The sequence below is a fragment of the Myotis myotis genome, unplaced genomic scaffold (assembly GCF_014108235.1).
Source record: "Myotis myotis isolate mMyoMyo1 unplaced genomic scaffold, mMyoMyo1.p scaffold_m19_p_10, whole genome shotgun sequence".
NCBI classification, from domain to species: Eukaryota; Metazoa; Chordata; class Mammalia; order Chiroptera; family Vespertilionidae; genus Myotis; species Myotis myotis.
The window spans coordinates 78,151,203-78,167,955 of record NW_023416314.1 but is presented as its reverse complement, the minus strand read 5'-3'; the positions used below and the strand labels follow the sequence as shown (position 1 = coordinate 78,167,955).

At 54.1% G+C, this 16,753-nt stretch overlaps 1 protein-coding gene across 3 annotated transcripts; it reads right to left on the bottom strand.

Annotated features, from left to right (window-relative positions):
• Positions 1-287: 287 nt before the first annotated feature.
• On the bottom strand, positions 288-8,669 carry SLC29A2 (solute carrier family 29 member 2). 3 transcript variants are annotated; one of them, XM_036326550.1, is made up of 12 exons: positions 8,299-8,669; positions 7,961-8,042; positions 6,688-6,775; positions 6,325-6,464; positions 5,805-5,939; positions 5,061-5,158; positions 4,266-4,350; positions 3,589-3,767; positions 3,220-3,325; positions 3,038-3,123; positions 2,068-2,267; positions 288-1,403 (listed from the first exon to the last, which is right to left on the bottom strand). In XM_036326550.1, exons 1-12 carry the CDS (start codon positions 8,587-8,589, stop codon positions 1,292-1,294), a joined length of 1,602 nt encoding a protein of 533 aa, XP_036182443.1. In that variant the 5' UTR covers positions 8,590-8,669; the 3' UTR covers positions 288-1,291. The 3 variants fall into 3 exon arrangements, with proteins under 3 accessions (XP_036182443.1, XP_036182444.1, XP_036182445.1); XM_036326551.1 differs by having other exon boundaries at positions 6,688-6,848; positions 8,299-8,477; XM_036326552.1 differs by having other exon boundaries at positions 3,589-3,725; positions 6,688-6,848; positions 8,299-8,477.
• Positions 8,670-16,753: the final 8,084 nt, after the last annotated feature.

Sequence of the window (16,753 nt, the reverse complement as noted above, 5' to 3'; positions counted from 1 at the left end):
AACCAGCTGGCTGCCTCTATAAAGTCCATTTCTGAGAAAGGGAAGCCTGCGATGCAGGGAGCCTGGAAGAGTGACAGTCGTCCATGCAGCCCAGTGCTCTGCCCAGGAGTACAGGGCTCCTTGCAGGTCAATATCCCCAGGCCATGGCAGGAATGCTCACAAATCCTTGCCCCCCTTGGGCCTCAGTCATCCCAACTGCTAAATGGGTACAACCATCCCGACCCCACCCAGCTCATCAAAGCCAATAGAGCTGAAAGCACTTTGGAAAGAAAGACTCAGAGACCTCATTATACAAATGAAGAAGATTGTTATTGGACCCAGGAGCAGGATCAGAAACAGCAGAAACGGGGAGTAAGTGCTCAGCGCTGTGCTTTGAGGCCCTTGAGGGAGAGAAGCAGGAACTGGGCTGGAAGAACAGCACCTACAGGGAGGAGGGGGCCCCAGCTCTGCTGCGAATCGGCCACTTACCCCGGGACTCGGTTTCCTCACCTGTACAAAGGGGGAGCACAATCCCTGCCTGGCTCCCTCCAAGGGCCTCAGTGCGGCTTGTGAGAGAGCAGGCGTGGAAGAGCTTTGCACACTGTGAAGCACAGTGCACACATCCAGGCTAACTACAGACCTGGGGCCACGCCCCGCTGGGCTCTGAGGGTGGAGACAGTAAGTGTTGGCAACAAAAACATTGTCTGAGGCCCAGACAGTCCTTTGAGCACCCTCAGATCCCTAACTTCTGTCCTCTCTCCCTGCTCCCCTCAACTTCCCTGGCATCCTCTGTCCTGGGGTCCGAGAGACCTGACCACGGGGTCGCTGAGGCCTGGGGAGAAGAAGAGTTCCTGCCCTGGGCCGGCCCACACTCCCACTCGGAACCTGAGGCTGGGGCCACACCAGCCGCACCCCCGGCAAGTCCCCGCTGTGGCCTCGGATCTCCCTCGATGGCCAGGGTTGTGTTCTGTGACCAACAGATACATGCGCTCCCGATGCTGGGCAGGGCCAGGCCCTCGGCCCCTGCCCCGACCGCCACCTGCTCAGGGAGGCCTTCTGTGCTTCTGGGTAGTGTCCGTCTCTGAGCGTCGCCTCCACCTGGGGGAGGGTCGGCATGGCCGGTGGTGAAGTCTTCCTCGCAGCACCCCGAGGAAGCCCGGGAAGGAGACGGCACCTGCCTCCTCCTGGCACCTCCAGACCAAGGGGCCCCAGCCCAGCAGAGCCTGAGCCGGCTCGCCACTCCTGTGCCCTGGGTCCCGGCTCTGAAGGGGCGGCGAGAAGAGAGCTGCTGGGAGAGCCCTCCACGGAGCCTTCAGAGCAGCGCCTTGAAGAGGAAGGAGAGGGAGGCTCCGCAGGACAGCCCCAGGGCCAGGAAGAAGGTCATGAGGGCGCCGGCCACCTCCCTCTCGTGTGGCAGCACCTGCCTAGAACACACAGGGACGGGAGCTCTTAGACAATGCCCTGCCCAACCCGGACCCAGCCCCAGTGGCCCCGCCCTCCTTAGGGGACACTGAGTTCTGGTCTGTGCTGACCCAACCTCCAGTCACGGGAATGAGGCTCTTCTCTCCGGACTTGTTTCCCGATCGGTGAAACGGGGACTCTGGACAAGGACATCTCTAGGCCCCTGGGGTCCAGTATTCCCGGATTCTAGATTCTGCTGTCCCCCTTTGATAAAACGTCCCCACACTGCCCGCCCCCATCACCTCTGGATTCTCAACTCCATTGTCCCGACACTAATAGCCTATGAACCCTGCTTTAGAGCAAAACTTTAGCTCCCCTTCAACTGAGAATTGGGGAGTATCTGGGCCCAAAGAAATAAGAGTCCAACCCGTTTATCTCACAGATGGGGAAACTGAGGCCCAGCGAGGAGGCCCCAGAACCAGTGCCTGGGTGACTTTCCCAGGCAGGAAACTCCCCAGTGGAGTCATCGTCTACCTAGCTCCTGGGCCGACAGGGTGGCACCAGCAAGGCCTGGAGGCAGCTGGGGCAGGGCTGGCCAGAGCAGAATGAGCCCCCCCTTGCAGGCTGTCCCCCCTCAAAGAGTTAACCCACCTCCCACCCCCAGGCCCTCCCGGGCTGTCCCCAGACCTGGGCGCCAGGCACATGGTGAGAGACACCAGGTAACCATTGGAAACAGCGAAGACCATCATGAAGGTGATGAAGTAGGCGTCCTGGGGGAAGAGGGTGGGCAGCCGGGACCTCTGGGGCACGTGGCACAGCATGAAGAGCGGAATGAACAGGACGCGCAGGCAGACCAGCAGGGGCAGCAGCCGGCTGTCCTGGTCCGGCTGCGGCAGAAGCTGGGGTCAGGGCAGTCCCTGCGAGCAGGGTCTCTGCTCCAGGGGCACCCCGATAGACTCATGCCTCACTTCCCCTGAGCCGCCCTTACATGAGCTGGTCAGGACCCAGCTCTTGGGCCTGTGGAGGGCGAGGGGGTGGGCCAAGGCCACACAGCGTGCAAGGACCGGCCTCTGCCTCTGCCCATCCCCAGCTTGTGGTCTCTCCATCACAGAACGGGAAGAGGCCTTAGACAGCATCTTTGGTTTTCAAACTTGGTTCCTCCGAACATCCCTGGGGGTTCCACAGGCCCCTTTGGGGCGCATGGGGCTGCTGAATGGGATTGGAAGCTGGGAATCCAAGCCCCATCCTGCTTGGATCAGAGCAGCTCCTCTTGGATCTACTGTATTTATTGTGTCTCTTTGAAAGATTTCATTTAATGACGCAGCACCTTGGCTCAAAGCTATGCAAACACTAGGACTGTTGTGCCCGCTCTCACGTGGCGCAGAAATCTCCACGCACGTCTCCAAGCACAGAGGGCTGGCCCTGGGCTGGATGCTGAGGACACGGGTCAACTGGACAGAGTGTCCGCTTCCAAGGAGCTCCCAGTGCAAGCCCGGGCTTGCATACCTCTCGGAGCCGCTGCTCACTGCCACTTGGTGTCTGTCCATCCCAGGCCCAGACAGTTGGACTGTTGGGAAATGCCCGCTCTGTGCTCTTTCACACCCTCTGCTATCCAGCTGCTTCCTAGAACCTTCAGGCCCCGCCCAGGTGTGCTCACCCACATGAAGTACGAGGTCAGGCTCCGGCCCAGGCAGTCCATGATGTTGAAGAGCAGGAAGCAGCAGATGGGGTTGAAGAACTGACCTGGGAGAGAGAGGGGCTCATCCTGGTCCCCACTCCCCTCTTCCTGCTCTCCCCTTCGCTCCCCTGCCCAGCCCTCTTCCGCTTCCCAACACTCACTCCACTTCCCAGGACTGGTGGAGCTGGTCACCATGGCTGTGATGGCGGGGAAGACAGACAGGGTGACTGTGAAGACCAACACAAGGCACAGCGCCGTCAGCCAGATCTGGGAGCCGGAGGCAGGGGTGTGAGCAGGGGGGGCAGGCCTGGGGCCTAACATTCAGCCCCCACCCTCCTGCCAGAGCCCTGGCCCAGGAGCAGGACACCTGGGGCCTGGCTCCGCTGTGTCCGCGACCCACTGACCCTGCCACCTTGGGGTGGACCAGGTGAATACTAAGGCCCCGTTCCGTTCTGAGTCTCTGGGGAGGGCCAGAGAGAGCGGCGACTCTTCCCCAGGGGTGGTGGTTGGGGGTTATATCCAAGGCAAACCTTTCGGAAGACAATGAAAACTGAAGGTTTTCCTGGCTTCTGGGTTTCTTCAGGCTCCTGCTCTGGCTCCTTCTCAGGGTCAAGTTCCAGAGTCAGGGCTGCCTTCTGAGGGCTGTTGGGAATCCCGTTCTTCTCATCTGGGGCAAGAGGAACGGCTGGGTCATGCCTGTGAACCTTACCTATGAAGGGAGAGTCCCAGCAATTAAAACAAGTGACCCTCCTTCAGCCCAGGGTTCAGGCAAAGAGAATTAACAACAGAAATAGGCTTGGCTACTATTTATGAAGCACATGCATGTGCTGGGTAGATTAAGCACCTTGAAGGGACTATCTCACTGCCATGGCTCTATAAGTAAGGACATGGGGGCTCAGGGGGGTTCAGTGACTTGCCTGAGGCCACACAGCTTGGATGTTGTGAAGCTGGAACTCAAACTCAGATGCATTCGGATCCAGAACTTGCATGCCCGAAGTGCTACTGCCTCCCCCTTACGGAGGAGGACTCTGAGGCCCAAAGGGCAAAGGGATGACTTCGTTCATGATTTTTTTTTTCTGCCTCTGCTCATACAAGGCTACCACTAGCGGGGAGGGCTCTAGTTGGAGACAGAAGGCACGTCTTTCCCCGGGGAGGTGCCTCTAGCTTCCTCTGGGCCTCCCCCTGCCCAGCAGGGCCCAGGGCTCACCAGACCGGAGGAGCTCAGCTTTGGTCTCCAGCTCCTGACCTTGTGCCAGCGATGGTTTCCTGGCCAGGTAGTAGCGGGCCAGCTCCTGCAGAAGGCAAGCGTTGGTCCTGCCGGGCTCGGTTGAGGTGTCTGGATCCCTCCACACCCTGTTGGCTTAGAGGCTGTGTGGGGCGCGGCTACGGTGTTTGGACAGTTTCAAGCCTTGGACTGAGGAGAGGGCACAGTCCTCTCATTGCCACGTGCACGTCCCAGCTGGAGGGCAGAGCCTTCCCAGCACAATGATAGCCAACAGCTGGAGCTGTGAGCGTGAACCTGTGGTCCGAACACGTGGCCCCGCGCGCCTGAGTGACAGAGTTCAGGAGCATGTAGCTGAGTGGGACTGAAACCCACGAGAATGATGTAAACATCTTGGTCACGCCCTGACTTTGCCTCACGCATCTGCTATAAAATAAAGACACGGCTTGTGGGTGCGGGCGCTGTCCATCAGAGGAGCAGCGTCCCACCGAGACCCAGCTCATTCTCTTGTCTGTCTTTTCTTAATCCTTCGCTGCCCCCTCTCAGGGTCACTGAACCAGGCTGAGCTGGCGTGGCACATAAGATGCCCTGGGGCTGAGTATGCCATGGCCATGCCGGCTCGCCACAGGCTGGGGTCCCCTAGTGGTTGACTCCTTTGGGGATCAGGACTGGGGCTAGGTCCCCTCCACCTCCCTTGGTGTCTCTTGGGGCGTCAGGCTCAGGTCAGGGCTGTATCTGAGATGCTCTGAAGTGCAGCCTCAACTTCAATGCCAGGCTCACCATGTGGGGCAGGCTCAGGTAACACACGATGGACACGAAGATGCCCACGCAGGGTGTGATGAAGTACCCCAGGGCCGAGGTCTGGGCATCCACGCCGCCTGTGAGGAAACTCCAGCTGCAGCGGGGAGGTGGCTGGTCCCACTTGCTCCCACAGGGACAACAACTCAGGTCCCACTTCCTATAATGACCGCCTCAGATTCACCTCCTGGCCTCTCCCACGCCTCTCACAAACAACGCGGGAATCTGGTCAGGGCCCCAGCCCAGCCCTTCACCTCTCTCACTCGCACTGTACTGTTTGTTTGTTTGTTTGTTTTTGGGCACTTACTATGTGCTCATTATTACTGCATGCTCCTTACAATCTGATGATGGAACCGTAATAACCATGTTGGTGAGGAAACTGACACAGGTTAGGTGCTTTGTCCAATGCCCCGCCACTAGGGGGCAGAGGAACTGTGATTTGAACACAAATCTATCTGAATCCCAAACCTGTTCCTCCTTGCCTCAACCTCACCTGCAGCGACATGTCACTGTTGGCCTCAGGAATCCTGCCCCTGGCTCCAAGTCAACCCAATCCTCCCCCAGTCACTCTCTCACTGTAGAACCCAAACCCAATCCCTATCACCTCTGTCTCCACCCAGTTCCCAGAGCATCTCACTCCTGGCACACTCTCCCAACCCCCCAGAATCCCAGAGGCCACCCTCCCCGCCCCCGTCCCCCTGCCCCCAGTCATCCAAGTCTACTCACTGGCCATGGACATGAGCATGGCAAGAGCAGCAAAGATCCCAGCCAGGCCCTGGCCGCTGAGGAAGAGGGTGCTGTAGGTGGAGGGCATGGTGCCCAGCTGTCCAAAGAGGCTGCCCTGCAGAACTGCACAGAAGGCTGTGGAGGGACAAGAATGGGGACTGCGGCTCAGCTAGGTGGGCCTCAGGGGCTCCCTGGAGGGGGTGTCACAGGACACACTGTGGACTCTGGATGAGGTTGGTAGGCATCCTCTGGGGTAACAACCCCCATTCACTCGCAGGTCTAGGGGTCAGGAGGCCAGCTCTTAGAGCAACGGGGGCCTGTCAGTGACTTTTCCTCTCCCTCTGGGCCTCGGTTTCTCATCAGGGATCTGGGGGCTGCTGCTGGTGCCTTCCCTTTTTGGATACATTGGGCCCTTTTAGTTACAAAAAGGAGGCTGGGATGAAGTCCTGGGCAGGAGGGGGGGCCGGGGGGGCCGGGGAGAGGGCTGGGCAGGGAGGAGGGTAGGGGCAGTGGTCCTCACAGTTGATGAACCAGACAGAGGCCATGGTGATGGAGAAGAAGGGTCCGGGTGTCATGTCCACCTTGACCAACGCCGCCGTCAGGGCAAAGAGCAGCAAGATGACCAGCAGGCTGCCCAGAATCCGCACCGTCTCAGGGATGCTGCTCATAAGGGGGGCAGAGTGGGCATCAGCTGGACCCAGGTCAGGCCGAGGGAGGTGGCAGGAGGTTCAGCCCAGGGCTGGGCAGGGGGTGGGGGAAGATGCAGGGAGTGTGGAGGAAGGAAGGGAGGTCTTCCCTGGACCCAGATGGAGCTGCCTCAGCAGGGGTGGGGCAGGGACAACAGAGGATGGCCTGGGAGGGAGTCCGGAGGCGGGCCTCTCACCACTGGTACAGGAAGGAGTTGAGGAGTGTGAAGAGCAGCAGGGGCAGCTGGGACAGCAGCGTCACCCAGTTGTTGAAGTTGAAGGTGTCTGCAGGGCCAGTGTGGTTGGTGCTCAAGGTCACAATCGTGCTGTTGGCCCCCGCCAGCCGCCCCTGGAAGTACTGCCAGGGGTCCGGGAGAGGGGGGACAGGGTCACCCTACAGCACACCCTCAGGAACCACCCGGCCCCCCCGCTGCCGGCCCCGCCTAGGGATGGTTCGGTTAATTTCTGTGGGGACTGTCTGTCTGTCCTTGTCCTGTTCCCAGAACCTGGCACAGTTGGAGCTCAGTGAATGTGCACTGAATCGAACGGCTGAGATCTGGAACAGAGCCGAGCCCTAAGAACCCCCAACGGGGCCTTGCTGCATCTCCAGATCACCCCTCTCCACCAGTGCCCTGGCTCCAGCCCCCACCGCCACTCCAGCAGCAGCTTCTAGGTTCCTGAGTGCTCACTGAGCGCTACAGTAAGCCAGGCTCTGGCCTACGTGCTGACCAACCACACTCTCTCTGGAACGCACGCCCTGCTTAACCCCCCCTCCCAGTGCCCACGGCTCCCTATGGCCTGCAGGGCAAAGCCTCAAGGTTTGGAAACAGCATTTGGGGTCTTCAGAACCAGAGCCCAGCCTCTCTTTGTGCCCCATCTCTTGCTCTGTTCCCTCCCCTGGAGACCCAAGCCTGGGAGGCCAGGGTCACGTTTCGTTACATTATTAATAGCTCCCTGGCACCCACCTTGCTTTCTAGACCAGAGGCGAATTCAGTTTGGGGTCTGCAGGGCCCAGCACAGAGCCGGGCACCGAGGAGCGTCTAGAAAGCTGTACTGAATGTATATGAACAACCCAGTCCCAGAGAGAACAGCGCTACATCCCTGCCTTCCCTGGCGAGAACTCAGCTCTGTGAGGCTGCAGCCTTCCTCTGCTGTTTCCTCCAGTGCCCCCAGTGCCAAGACCAGGGCGTGGCCCACAGTAGGTGCACATTTACTCTCTGTTGGATGAATGAATGGAACTCGTACTGTGGGTGCCGTTTTGGAGTGACTAGCACAGGACCCCCTGGGCCGGTGGCCTTGCCCTCTAGGATCGGGCACCCCCGAAAGCTTGACCTTCCTAGCCAGAGGGGCACCTCTCTCAGGGGCTCCACGTTTCAGCGGGCGCCCGGGCACAATGAGGAGTCAAAGGCGGCGTCGCAGGGACAGAGGGCGGTTGTGGCCGTGGGGCTGTCACTCCGCCGCGAGTCTCACCGGGATGGCCGTGATGAAGAAGTTCCAGGGAAGGAGCGTGCCCAGCCCAAGGATAAAGAAGCTGACCCCGACCAGGTGGTAGCTGTGGGGATCAGTCAGAAGGTCACCCCGAGGACGCAGCTCCTCGGGCGCCCCTCCCGTCCCCCACTCCTCCCCCATCCTCGCTGCGGAGCGGACTACAGCCCCCATCACCCTGGCGCAGGCCGCGGAGGGAGGCGGCTAATGGGAATTGTAGTTCCATTCGCTCGGCTCTGCGCCTAAGCGCGCCCAAGGAAGCGGGTCTGCGCCGCCCACGGCCACCGGATTTCCGCGCACACCCCCCTGGATCCCCAACTTGCCTGTCCTGCGGGATGTCTCCTCGCGCCATGGCCGCCCCGCGCGATGCTCCCGGGGGGAGAGAGGTGGGATGCCGCACCTGCCCCTGCGCGGGGCCGAGGACCAGGGCGCCCGGGAGGCTCGTTCCGGCCGGCGGTGCGCAGAGGGAGGGGACCGGGTCTCCTCGAAAGGGAGGGGGAGAGGCGTGAGAGCGGGAGGGAGTCGCAGGCCAATTTCCCCGGCTCTAACCTTCCGCAGGCTCCGGCTCGGCTCCGCCCCGGGGCGGGACAGAGCGTCGCACCGCCCCTCTCCATCTCCCGGCCTGGGCTCGGGACCCGGGGGTCGGACCCTGGCCCTGCTCGGGGTCCCCGGACCCTGCGGCTTCCCGCGCAGCCCAGTGCGGCTCGGAGGCGGTGGGTCCGGTGAGACCCCCGGCGCCTCCCCTTCGGCAGGCGGCTGTGCGGGCCCCTGCAGGCGCGGTGAGGCAGGTACCCCTCTCCCCGCGCCGAGACCCGGAGCTGCCCTGGCGCGGTGTCCTGCCCCGCGACTCCCTGTGCTGCCCGAGTCGCGCCAGCGCCCCCTAACGCGGGAGCCCACGGCGGGGCCGGCTCTCCAGCCCGGGCGGAGGGGTAACCCGAGCGGGGCTGCGCCCGGAAGCTGGAGACCGCGCGTCGCCCGCCGTCTGGGCGCTGCGGGGCCGAGCCGAGGGCAGCGGCCGGTGCAGGCGGAGCTCCCAGGCCGGCCCGCACGGCGGACGGACGGACGGCCCCTTCCCCTCCAGCGGGCGCCTGGGAACCGCCGGGTCGTTGGGGCGCACAGCACAGGCTTGGGCCCCCGTGGGGCGTCCTGGCGGACTTCTCGCTGGCGGGGAGGCTGAGCTGTGACGGAGCAGCGAGAGCTTAACCAGCGGTTCTCAACCTGTGGGTCGCGACCCTTTTGGCAGTCGAACGACCCTTTCACAGGGGTCGCCTAAGACCATCCTGCATATCAGATATTTACATGACGATTCATAACAGTAGCAACATGACAGTGATGAAGTAGCAACGAACATAATTTTATGGTTGGGTCACAACACGAGGAACTGTATTGAAAGGGCCAGAAGGTTGAGAACCACTGTCAGCGAAGGCTCCGCGGAAAGGGTGACCCGGAGGGCAGCCCGGGCTCCTTCCTCAGCCTCCGCTTGTGCTCGCCCACCGCTGCCGCAAAAAAAAAAAAAGGAAAAAATTACTTTCTGCGGTCCCAGGCCACATCACATCAAACAAAGTTTTTTTTGTGAAAAACTTTGAAAGATAGTAGAGCATCGTAGTTTTGAAATTAATTTGCTCTAACTCATACAACTTGCGGTGGTTTGTTTTCTCTGCAATCACCGTGCGTATAGAGGATGCTGAAGTGGGAGGCTCTGCATCACAAATTACTTTCTTAAGTAATGAAGTTGTATGGCCACTCCCAGGTCCCGTGTGCGCGCGCGCGTGTGTGTGTGCGTGTGTGTGTGTGCGTGTGTGTGCGTGCGTGTGTGCGTGTGTGCGTGCGCGTGTGTGCGTGCGTGCATGTGTGTGTGTGCATGTGTGTGCGTGTGTGTGCGTGCGTGCATGTGTGTGTGCGTGTGTGTGTGTGTGTGTGTGTGTGTGTGTGCTTCTCCAGCCACTGTGTCCGCGGGGGCTGCTTGTCTGCGTATTTCATTATTGCAAACATTGGCGCCACAGCCTGGTCCGCAGCAGGCGCTTGATAAATGGCGAGTGAAGGGCTCGCAGCGATAGCGAGAGAGTCCAGGGAGAACAGAGGCGGCATTAAATTACACTGACAGAGAAACTTACTGTCGTTTCAGTTTGCTTGCCAGCCTTCTGAAAGGGGGAACGTCTCAATTCAGTGCTAGCATGTTTCTAATACCTGTTAATCTCCTTCTCTAACAAGGGCTTCTGTTGACCGTTTTATCTAAAGAGAAATGAATAACTTTTCTGCTTCTTCTATTTTTATAATTGCTTTATTTTTAGGGCTATTCATGCTACTTTCCTAGTTATGGTAATTGTATACCCTTTGAAGAATAGAGGTATGTGTAGTTTAATGAATAAACTTATTAAAATTAATTAAGTATAATAAAATTTAAAAATGCACTTCCTTGCCGAAACCGGTTTGGCTCAGTGGATAGAGCGTCGGCCTGCGGACTGAAGGGTCCCAGGTTCAATTCCGGTCAAGGGCATGTACCTGGGTTGTGGGCACATTCCCAGTAAGGGATGTCCAGGAGGCAGCTGATCGATGTTTCTCTCTCATTGATGTTTCTAACTCTCTATCTCTCTTCTTTCCTCTCTGTAAAAAATCAATAAAATATATTAAAAAAATAAAAATTAAAAATAAATACATAAAAATACACTTCCTAGAATTAAAAAACAAATTAAATATAGATAAGTTAAAAATATAAATTTGTTTAAACAACGTTTAAGAATTTATTTTAATTTAAAAATAAATCTGTTTATAAACTTAATATAAATTACAATTTGTTTCTGAAAAATGGGTCATTTCAAGAAACTTCGGTAAATGGCAGTGCAGGTGATGCACAGCTGAGGCACAAGTTTCAAAGGAAGGATGTGAGGAGCTGAGGTGGGGGAACACAGCATCGTCTGAGACCTGTCTGAAGAGGATCGAGGGCCTTTCAGGGAGAGAACAGCCTGTACCAACCAGAGATGTGAGAATGTTGACACATTCTGGGACATACAAATAGATCCCTTTGGCAGGCACGGTGGAAGGACCTGGCAGGGGCTCGGCGACAGGCGGGCTGGTTATGACAGGCCTGAGAGCTGAGTAAGGAGTTTGGATTTCATTTTAAAGGAGACGTTCTGAATTCCATCAGAATCAGCCACGCTGTAATAACAAAGATTTTATTACTATCCTCCAATGAAATGAATAGATAATAAAACCCACCTATACACAAAAAGTTAATGTCAATATAAAATCCTACTTGTACTACTCAGGATAAAGAAGTATCTAGTAAAAAAAAAAAAGAAGTATCTAGTAATAAATTGTGTTTGAGTGCGGGAACGCTCAGGCACAGGGAAGCGGTCTGTATAGAACTTCAGTGGATGCAACGGCGGCAAAGGCGTCGCGTCCAGGCGCCTGGCAGACCGGCCGCCGAAAGACCACCAGGCCGCCGTGGGAGACGTGCTTTTCTGAAAGGGTGACCAAGTCTTGGCAAACTTCCAAACAAAACAGAGTGCAGCTGTCCCCCTACAGAGAGAGTAGCTGCGTGGCTGGAAAACGGGGTGGGCGCTCAAACCTTATGAACAATACATTGTGTCCCTGTGTACAATGGGGTTGGGGTCTAGCCTCATACAATGACCAGCGTGGTTTAAAAAATATAATAATATATCTTATTTTTTAGTACAGTTTTAAATTCCCAGAATAGTGGAGCAAAGTACATAGAGTCCATATACTCGCCCTCCCACCCCATTCTGTTTCCCTTAATGACAGCCATGGGCTGCGTAATGATGTTTTTGTGGTAACCACAAACCGCACATGGGAGAGTTTTATGGATCGGGGTTTGTCGACTTCAGTCCTGTTGTCATTTTGTCAGACAATTCTATTGTGGGGCTGTCCTGTGCCTCCTAGACCACACCCCCTACATGCCAGGAGCACCTTCCCCAGGGGCGTTAAACAGTGTCTCCACAGATTGCCAAATGGCCCCTGGGAGCAAAATTGCCCCTGGTTGAGAAACCTGTTCTGGGGCACTTGTTCTCAGCTCTGGGGCCTCCGAGCTCCGCCTCTCCCCTCCCTGAGAGCCCAACCCAACACCCTCTTTTTATAGCACATTTTGTAACACCACTTTGATCATCCTGAAAGCGATTTACAAGTAACATAACCCATCCACACAATGTAAAAGCAATGCTAATGCCCTAAGTGTAAGGCAAAGGAAAGCTGAAATGAATAATTTATAATAAAAGAGTAAGTATCTCAATAGGTAAGTCGTTGGGCACAACTATAAAATAGAGTTTGATGCTTGTACTTCTAATAAATATGCTTAGATTTAAGAGGAGTTAGAGGATCAGAAGGTAATTCAAGAAGAACAGGAAAATGAAAGCACAATGATACAGGTGAACACCAGAATAAGAGCACAGGAAGGATAAGTAACAGCAGACCGGTCTTATGTGTGTGTGATAAGAGAAAGGGATACACAACCTTCATTGAAATCTATATATCATGCCAAAGTACATTCCTGCTGAAGTGGAGAAAATAAGAAGTTATGATATTTTTGTAAATGACCTGAGCTTTATTTATGTTTTCTGTCAGAATAATTCCTGATATAATGACGTGGGATTGTGTCACAAGACATGTCTCCTGTTTTGAAATCTCACTTCATGTGAAGGCATAGAGAGTCCCTAATACTCAAGAAGCTGGGGATCATAATATCTTTTGGTACAATAATAGAGTATGGAGTGGATTGCAAAGAATAAGCAGGAATATGAGATTGTGGTGGGTTGGGTATGTTTCTGGGAAAAGTGCATGAGTAAGATTTTTTTTTTAAATCTAGGTAATGCAAAATAAGTAAATACAATATGCAATTTTCATATTATAGATTTCTTTTTTTATATCTTTAATGATTTTTTTTACAGAGAGGAAGGGAGAGGGATAGAGAGTTAGAAACATCGATGAGAGAGAAGCATCCATCAGCTGCCCCCTGCACACCTCCCACTGGGATGTGCTCACAACCCAGGTACCTGCCCTTGACCGGAATCGAACCCGGGACCCTTCAGTCCGCAGGCCGACGCTCTGTCCACTGAGCCAGACCAGGCAGGGCTTGTAGATTTCTTAGGGAATTATAAATACGTTAAATATGACTTCATTATACAAAGTTGCCTTAAAACAACCTTTATTAATTAAATGCATTGAGATCCTGCATTTCACTTATTCCCATTAATTAATAATATTTTGTTCTGGCAGAACCTAGAGATAGAACCTAGCGAGAGAACATGGCAAAAGATCCTGGACAGAACCTGGCTACAGAACTTGGCTGGAGAACCTAGACAGAACATGGCAGGAGAACCTGGATAGAACCTGGTCACAGAACCTGGTCACAGAACCTGGCCTCAGAACCTGGCCTCAGAACCTGGCGACTGAACCTGGCTGGAGAACCTAGCGAGAGAACATGGGTACAGAAACTGGCAAGAGAACCTGAACAGAACCTGGCAAAAGATCCTGGACAGAACCTGGCTACAGAACTTGGCTGGAGAACCTAGACAGAACATGGCAGGAGAACCTGGACAGAACCTGGCTACAGAACCTGGATAGAACATGGCAAGAGAACCTGACTAGAACCTGGTGACTGAACCTGGCTGGAGAACCTGGACAGAACCTGGCTGGAAAACCTAGTGAGGGAACATGGCTACAGAACCTGGCTGGAGAACCTAGCAAGAGAACATGGACACAGAACCTGACTGGAGATCCTAGATAGAACCAGGCGAGAGAACCCAACCATGCTGGTCAACTGAACGCTGCCTCTGTGTCAGTCCTTCTTTGCCAACTCTGTCCACACCTTTGGGAACCCCTGTACCTGCTGGGGTTGGACCCCAGCATCCCATGACCTCCTGTCTCTTGTCTAAAGGAGCTCTCCACTTTTCCACACCTTATCTTTTCTTCATAGTCCTTACCACCATCTGAAATTGTTTTATCTGTCACTAGAAAGTAAGCTTCATGGGGGCTTTATCTTTCTTATTCACTGCTAAATTATCAGCCAATACTATGGTTGGCATATAGTAAGTGGCATATAGTAGGTGCTCAGTAAACAAAATAAATAATTACTAATATTTATTGAAGCTTAAAAAAATAATATTTTGTTCTAAGTCTGTTCAAAGGAGTCCTCCTTAGAGCTCTTACTACATATTTACAATTGGTTCTGTTGTTTTTGCAGTATCCATGCTGGTCCAGTGAGGGTCTTTGGAATAAACACGTTGTTGGAAATGCTACCATATTCTATTTAGTTCTATCCAAAGAAGTGGAGGTGAAAGTCGTAATTGAATCCAAAACTACTCATAAGTAGATTAAATCATGTCTGGGGCTCAAACAGAGTTTTAAGTCCAAATAACTCTCCCTGTCAGTGTTGGCTAGCACTCCTGATCTGCTTCAGGTGGATTTAATACCCAAACTAGACTGTAAGTGCAAACTTATCCTTAAATCTGGCCATTGTATCTTTGCCACTTAAAATAATACCCAAAGAGAGAATCTTAAGTCCTGATCATATCAAATTGCTACAAAAATGGAAGCTGGAAAATTCCTCTAAGAAGGGTTATTTTTATTTTTAAATTATTTTGATTTTATTTTTCAGTTACAGTTGACATCCAATATTATTTTGTATTAGCTTCATGTGTACAGCATACTGGCTGAACAATTATATAATTTACAAAGCGACCCCTCCCCCCGGGATAGTTCTAGTCCCCACCTGGCACTGTACAGAGTTGTTACAGTATTACGGACTCTTTCCCTGTGCCGTACTTTACAAACCCCTGACTGTTTTGTGATTACCAGTTTGCACTTCTTAATCCAAGAAGCATTGTTTTTAAATATCATAATAATTCCCTTCATTTTAGTGGTTTTTTCCCTCCTTTTTCAGCAGATGAACTTTTCAAATGTATCTAACGCTATATGACATCATTTTTGCAATATCTCAATTATGATGTTTAATTATTTCCTTGATTGAATTGATTAATTCCCCAATAATACCAAATTGTAAAGAAAATATTTTTAAAGAATTCCTTTGCAGAGCCATTTTACTTCTAAGGGTAAGTAAGATAAAAAATAAAAATAAAAGGCAGATACTTTTGAGGAGTATTGATCAGGAATTTTGTAGAATGTCCCCCAGATCGGGGTTTTCTGTTTTCACTTTGACCGGCCTGGTATTATGGGGGGAAATACCACTGCGGTAAGTGCCCTCTGATCACGCATCAGAGTACCCGATATTAACATGACATCATTGGTGATGTTGACTTCGACCACTTGGTTAAGGTCTTGTTGCCAGGTGTATCCGCTATAAAGCTACCATTTCCCCCTTTTCATACTCTATTCTCTGGAAGTCAGCTGCTGAGTCCAGTCTCCAGTCAAAGGTGGGCGTGGCTAAGCACTAATTCCCCGGTGGGGGGCGGGGGAGGGAGAGGAGCTACACATATATTTGGATTTCCTCTGTGATGCATGCTTATCTCTTCTCCCTCATTTATTTAATCAGTATGGCTGCAAGTATGTGTTTGTGTGTGTGTGTGTGTATATATATATATCTAATCTAATAAAAGAGAAACATGGTAATTAGTGTACGACCGCTACCCTTCCCATTGGCTAATCAGGGCGATATGCAAATTAACTGCCAGCCAAGGTGGCCGCGGCAGCCAGGCAGCTTGAAACTAACATGAGGCTTGCTTGCTTCAGTGATGGAGGAAACCAACGTTCCTCGCCTGCCTTGCCGGCCTCTGAGCTTGCAGTTTGAAACATAGTTACAAATATAGAAGCTAAACAAAACCCCAGAAATCTGCTTTCAGCGAGCCAGGATCTCAGAGCTGGAGTTGATACAGTGTTTTGATTATAGAACACAAACAAACCAGATACCTGCTTTCAGCAGCAGAGGCCTCAGAGCTGGAGTCAGAGCTAAAGCTGGCCCAGAATAAAAAAAAAAAGAAGAAAAAAAGGAGCAGTTGGGAGCTTCAGTCACCCGCCAGCCTGAAAACAGCACTCAGCACCTCACCCAGACTGGCCAGGCACCCCAGTGGGGACCCCCACCCTGAAGGGTGTGTGACCAGCTGCAAACAGCCATCATCCCCTCACCCAGGCTGGCCAGGCACCCCAGTGGGAACCCCCACCCTGAAGGGGGTGTGACCAACTGCAAACAGCCATCATCCCCTCATCCAGGCTGGCCAGGCACCCCAGTGGGGACCCCCACCCTGATCCAGGACACCCTTCAGGGCAAACCAGCCGGCCCCCACCCGTACACCAGGCCTCTATCCTATATAGGAAAAGGGTAATATGCCTCCCAGCACCGGGATCAGCATGACAGGGGGCAGCGCCCAAACCCCCTGATCACCCTGCGGCTCTGTGTGTGACAGGGGGCGGGGCCACAACCTCCCTATCTGCCCTGCTCTATTTGTGACAGGGGAAGGCGCCCCAACCCCCTGATCAGCCCTGCTCTGTGCCTGATAGGGGGGAACTCCCCAACCCCCTGATCGCCCTGCGGCTCTGTGTGTGACAGCGTGCGATGCCCCAACCCCCTGATTGGCCCTGCTCCGTGTGTGACAGGGTAGAGCCATAACCTCCCCATCGGCCCTGCTCTGAGTGTGAGAGTGGCGGCGCCCGAACCCCCTTATTGGCCCTGCTCTGTGGGTGATAGAGGGTGGCGCCCCAACCCCCTGATCTGCCCTGCTCTGTGTGTGACAGGGGGCGGTGCCCCAACTCCCCTATTGGCTCTACTCTGTGAGTGACAGGACGGAGCTCCCCAACCCCCTGATTGACCCT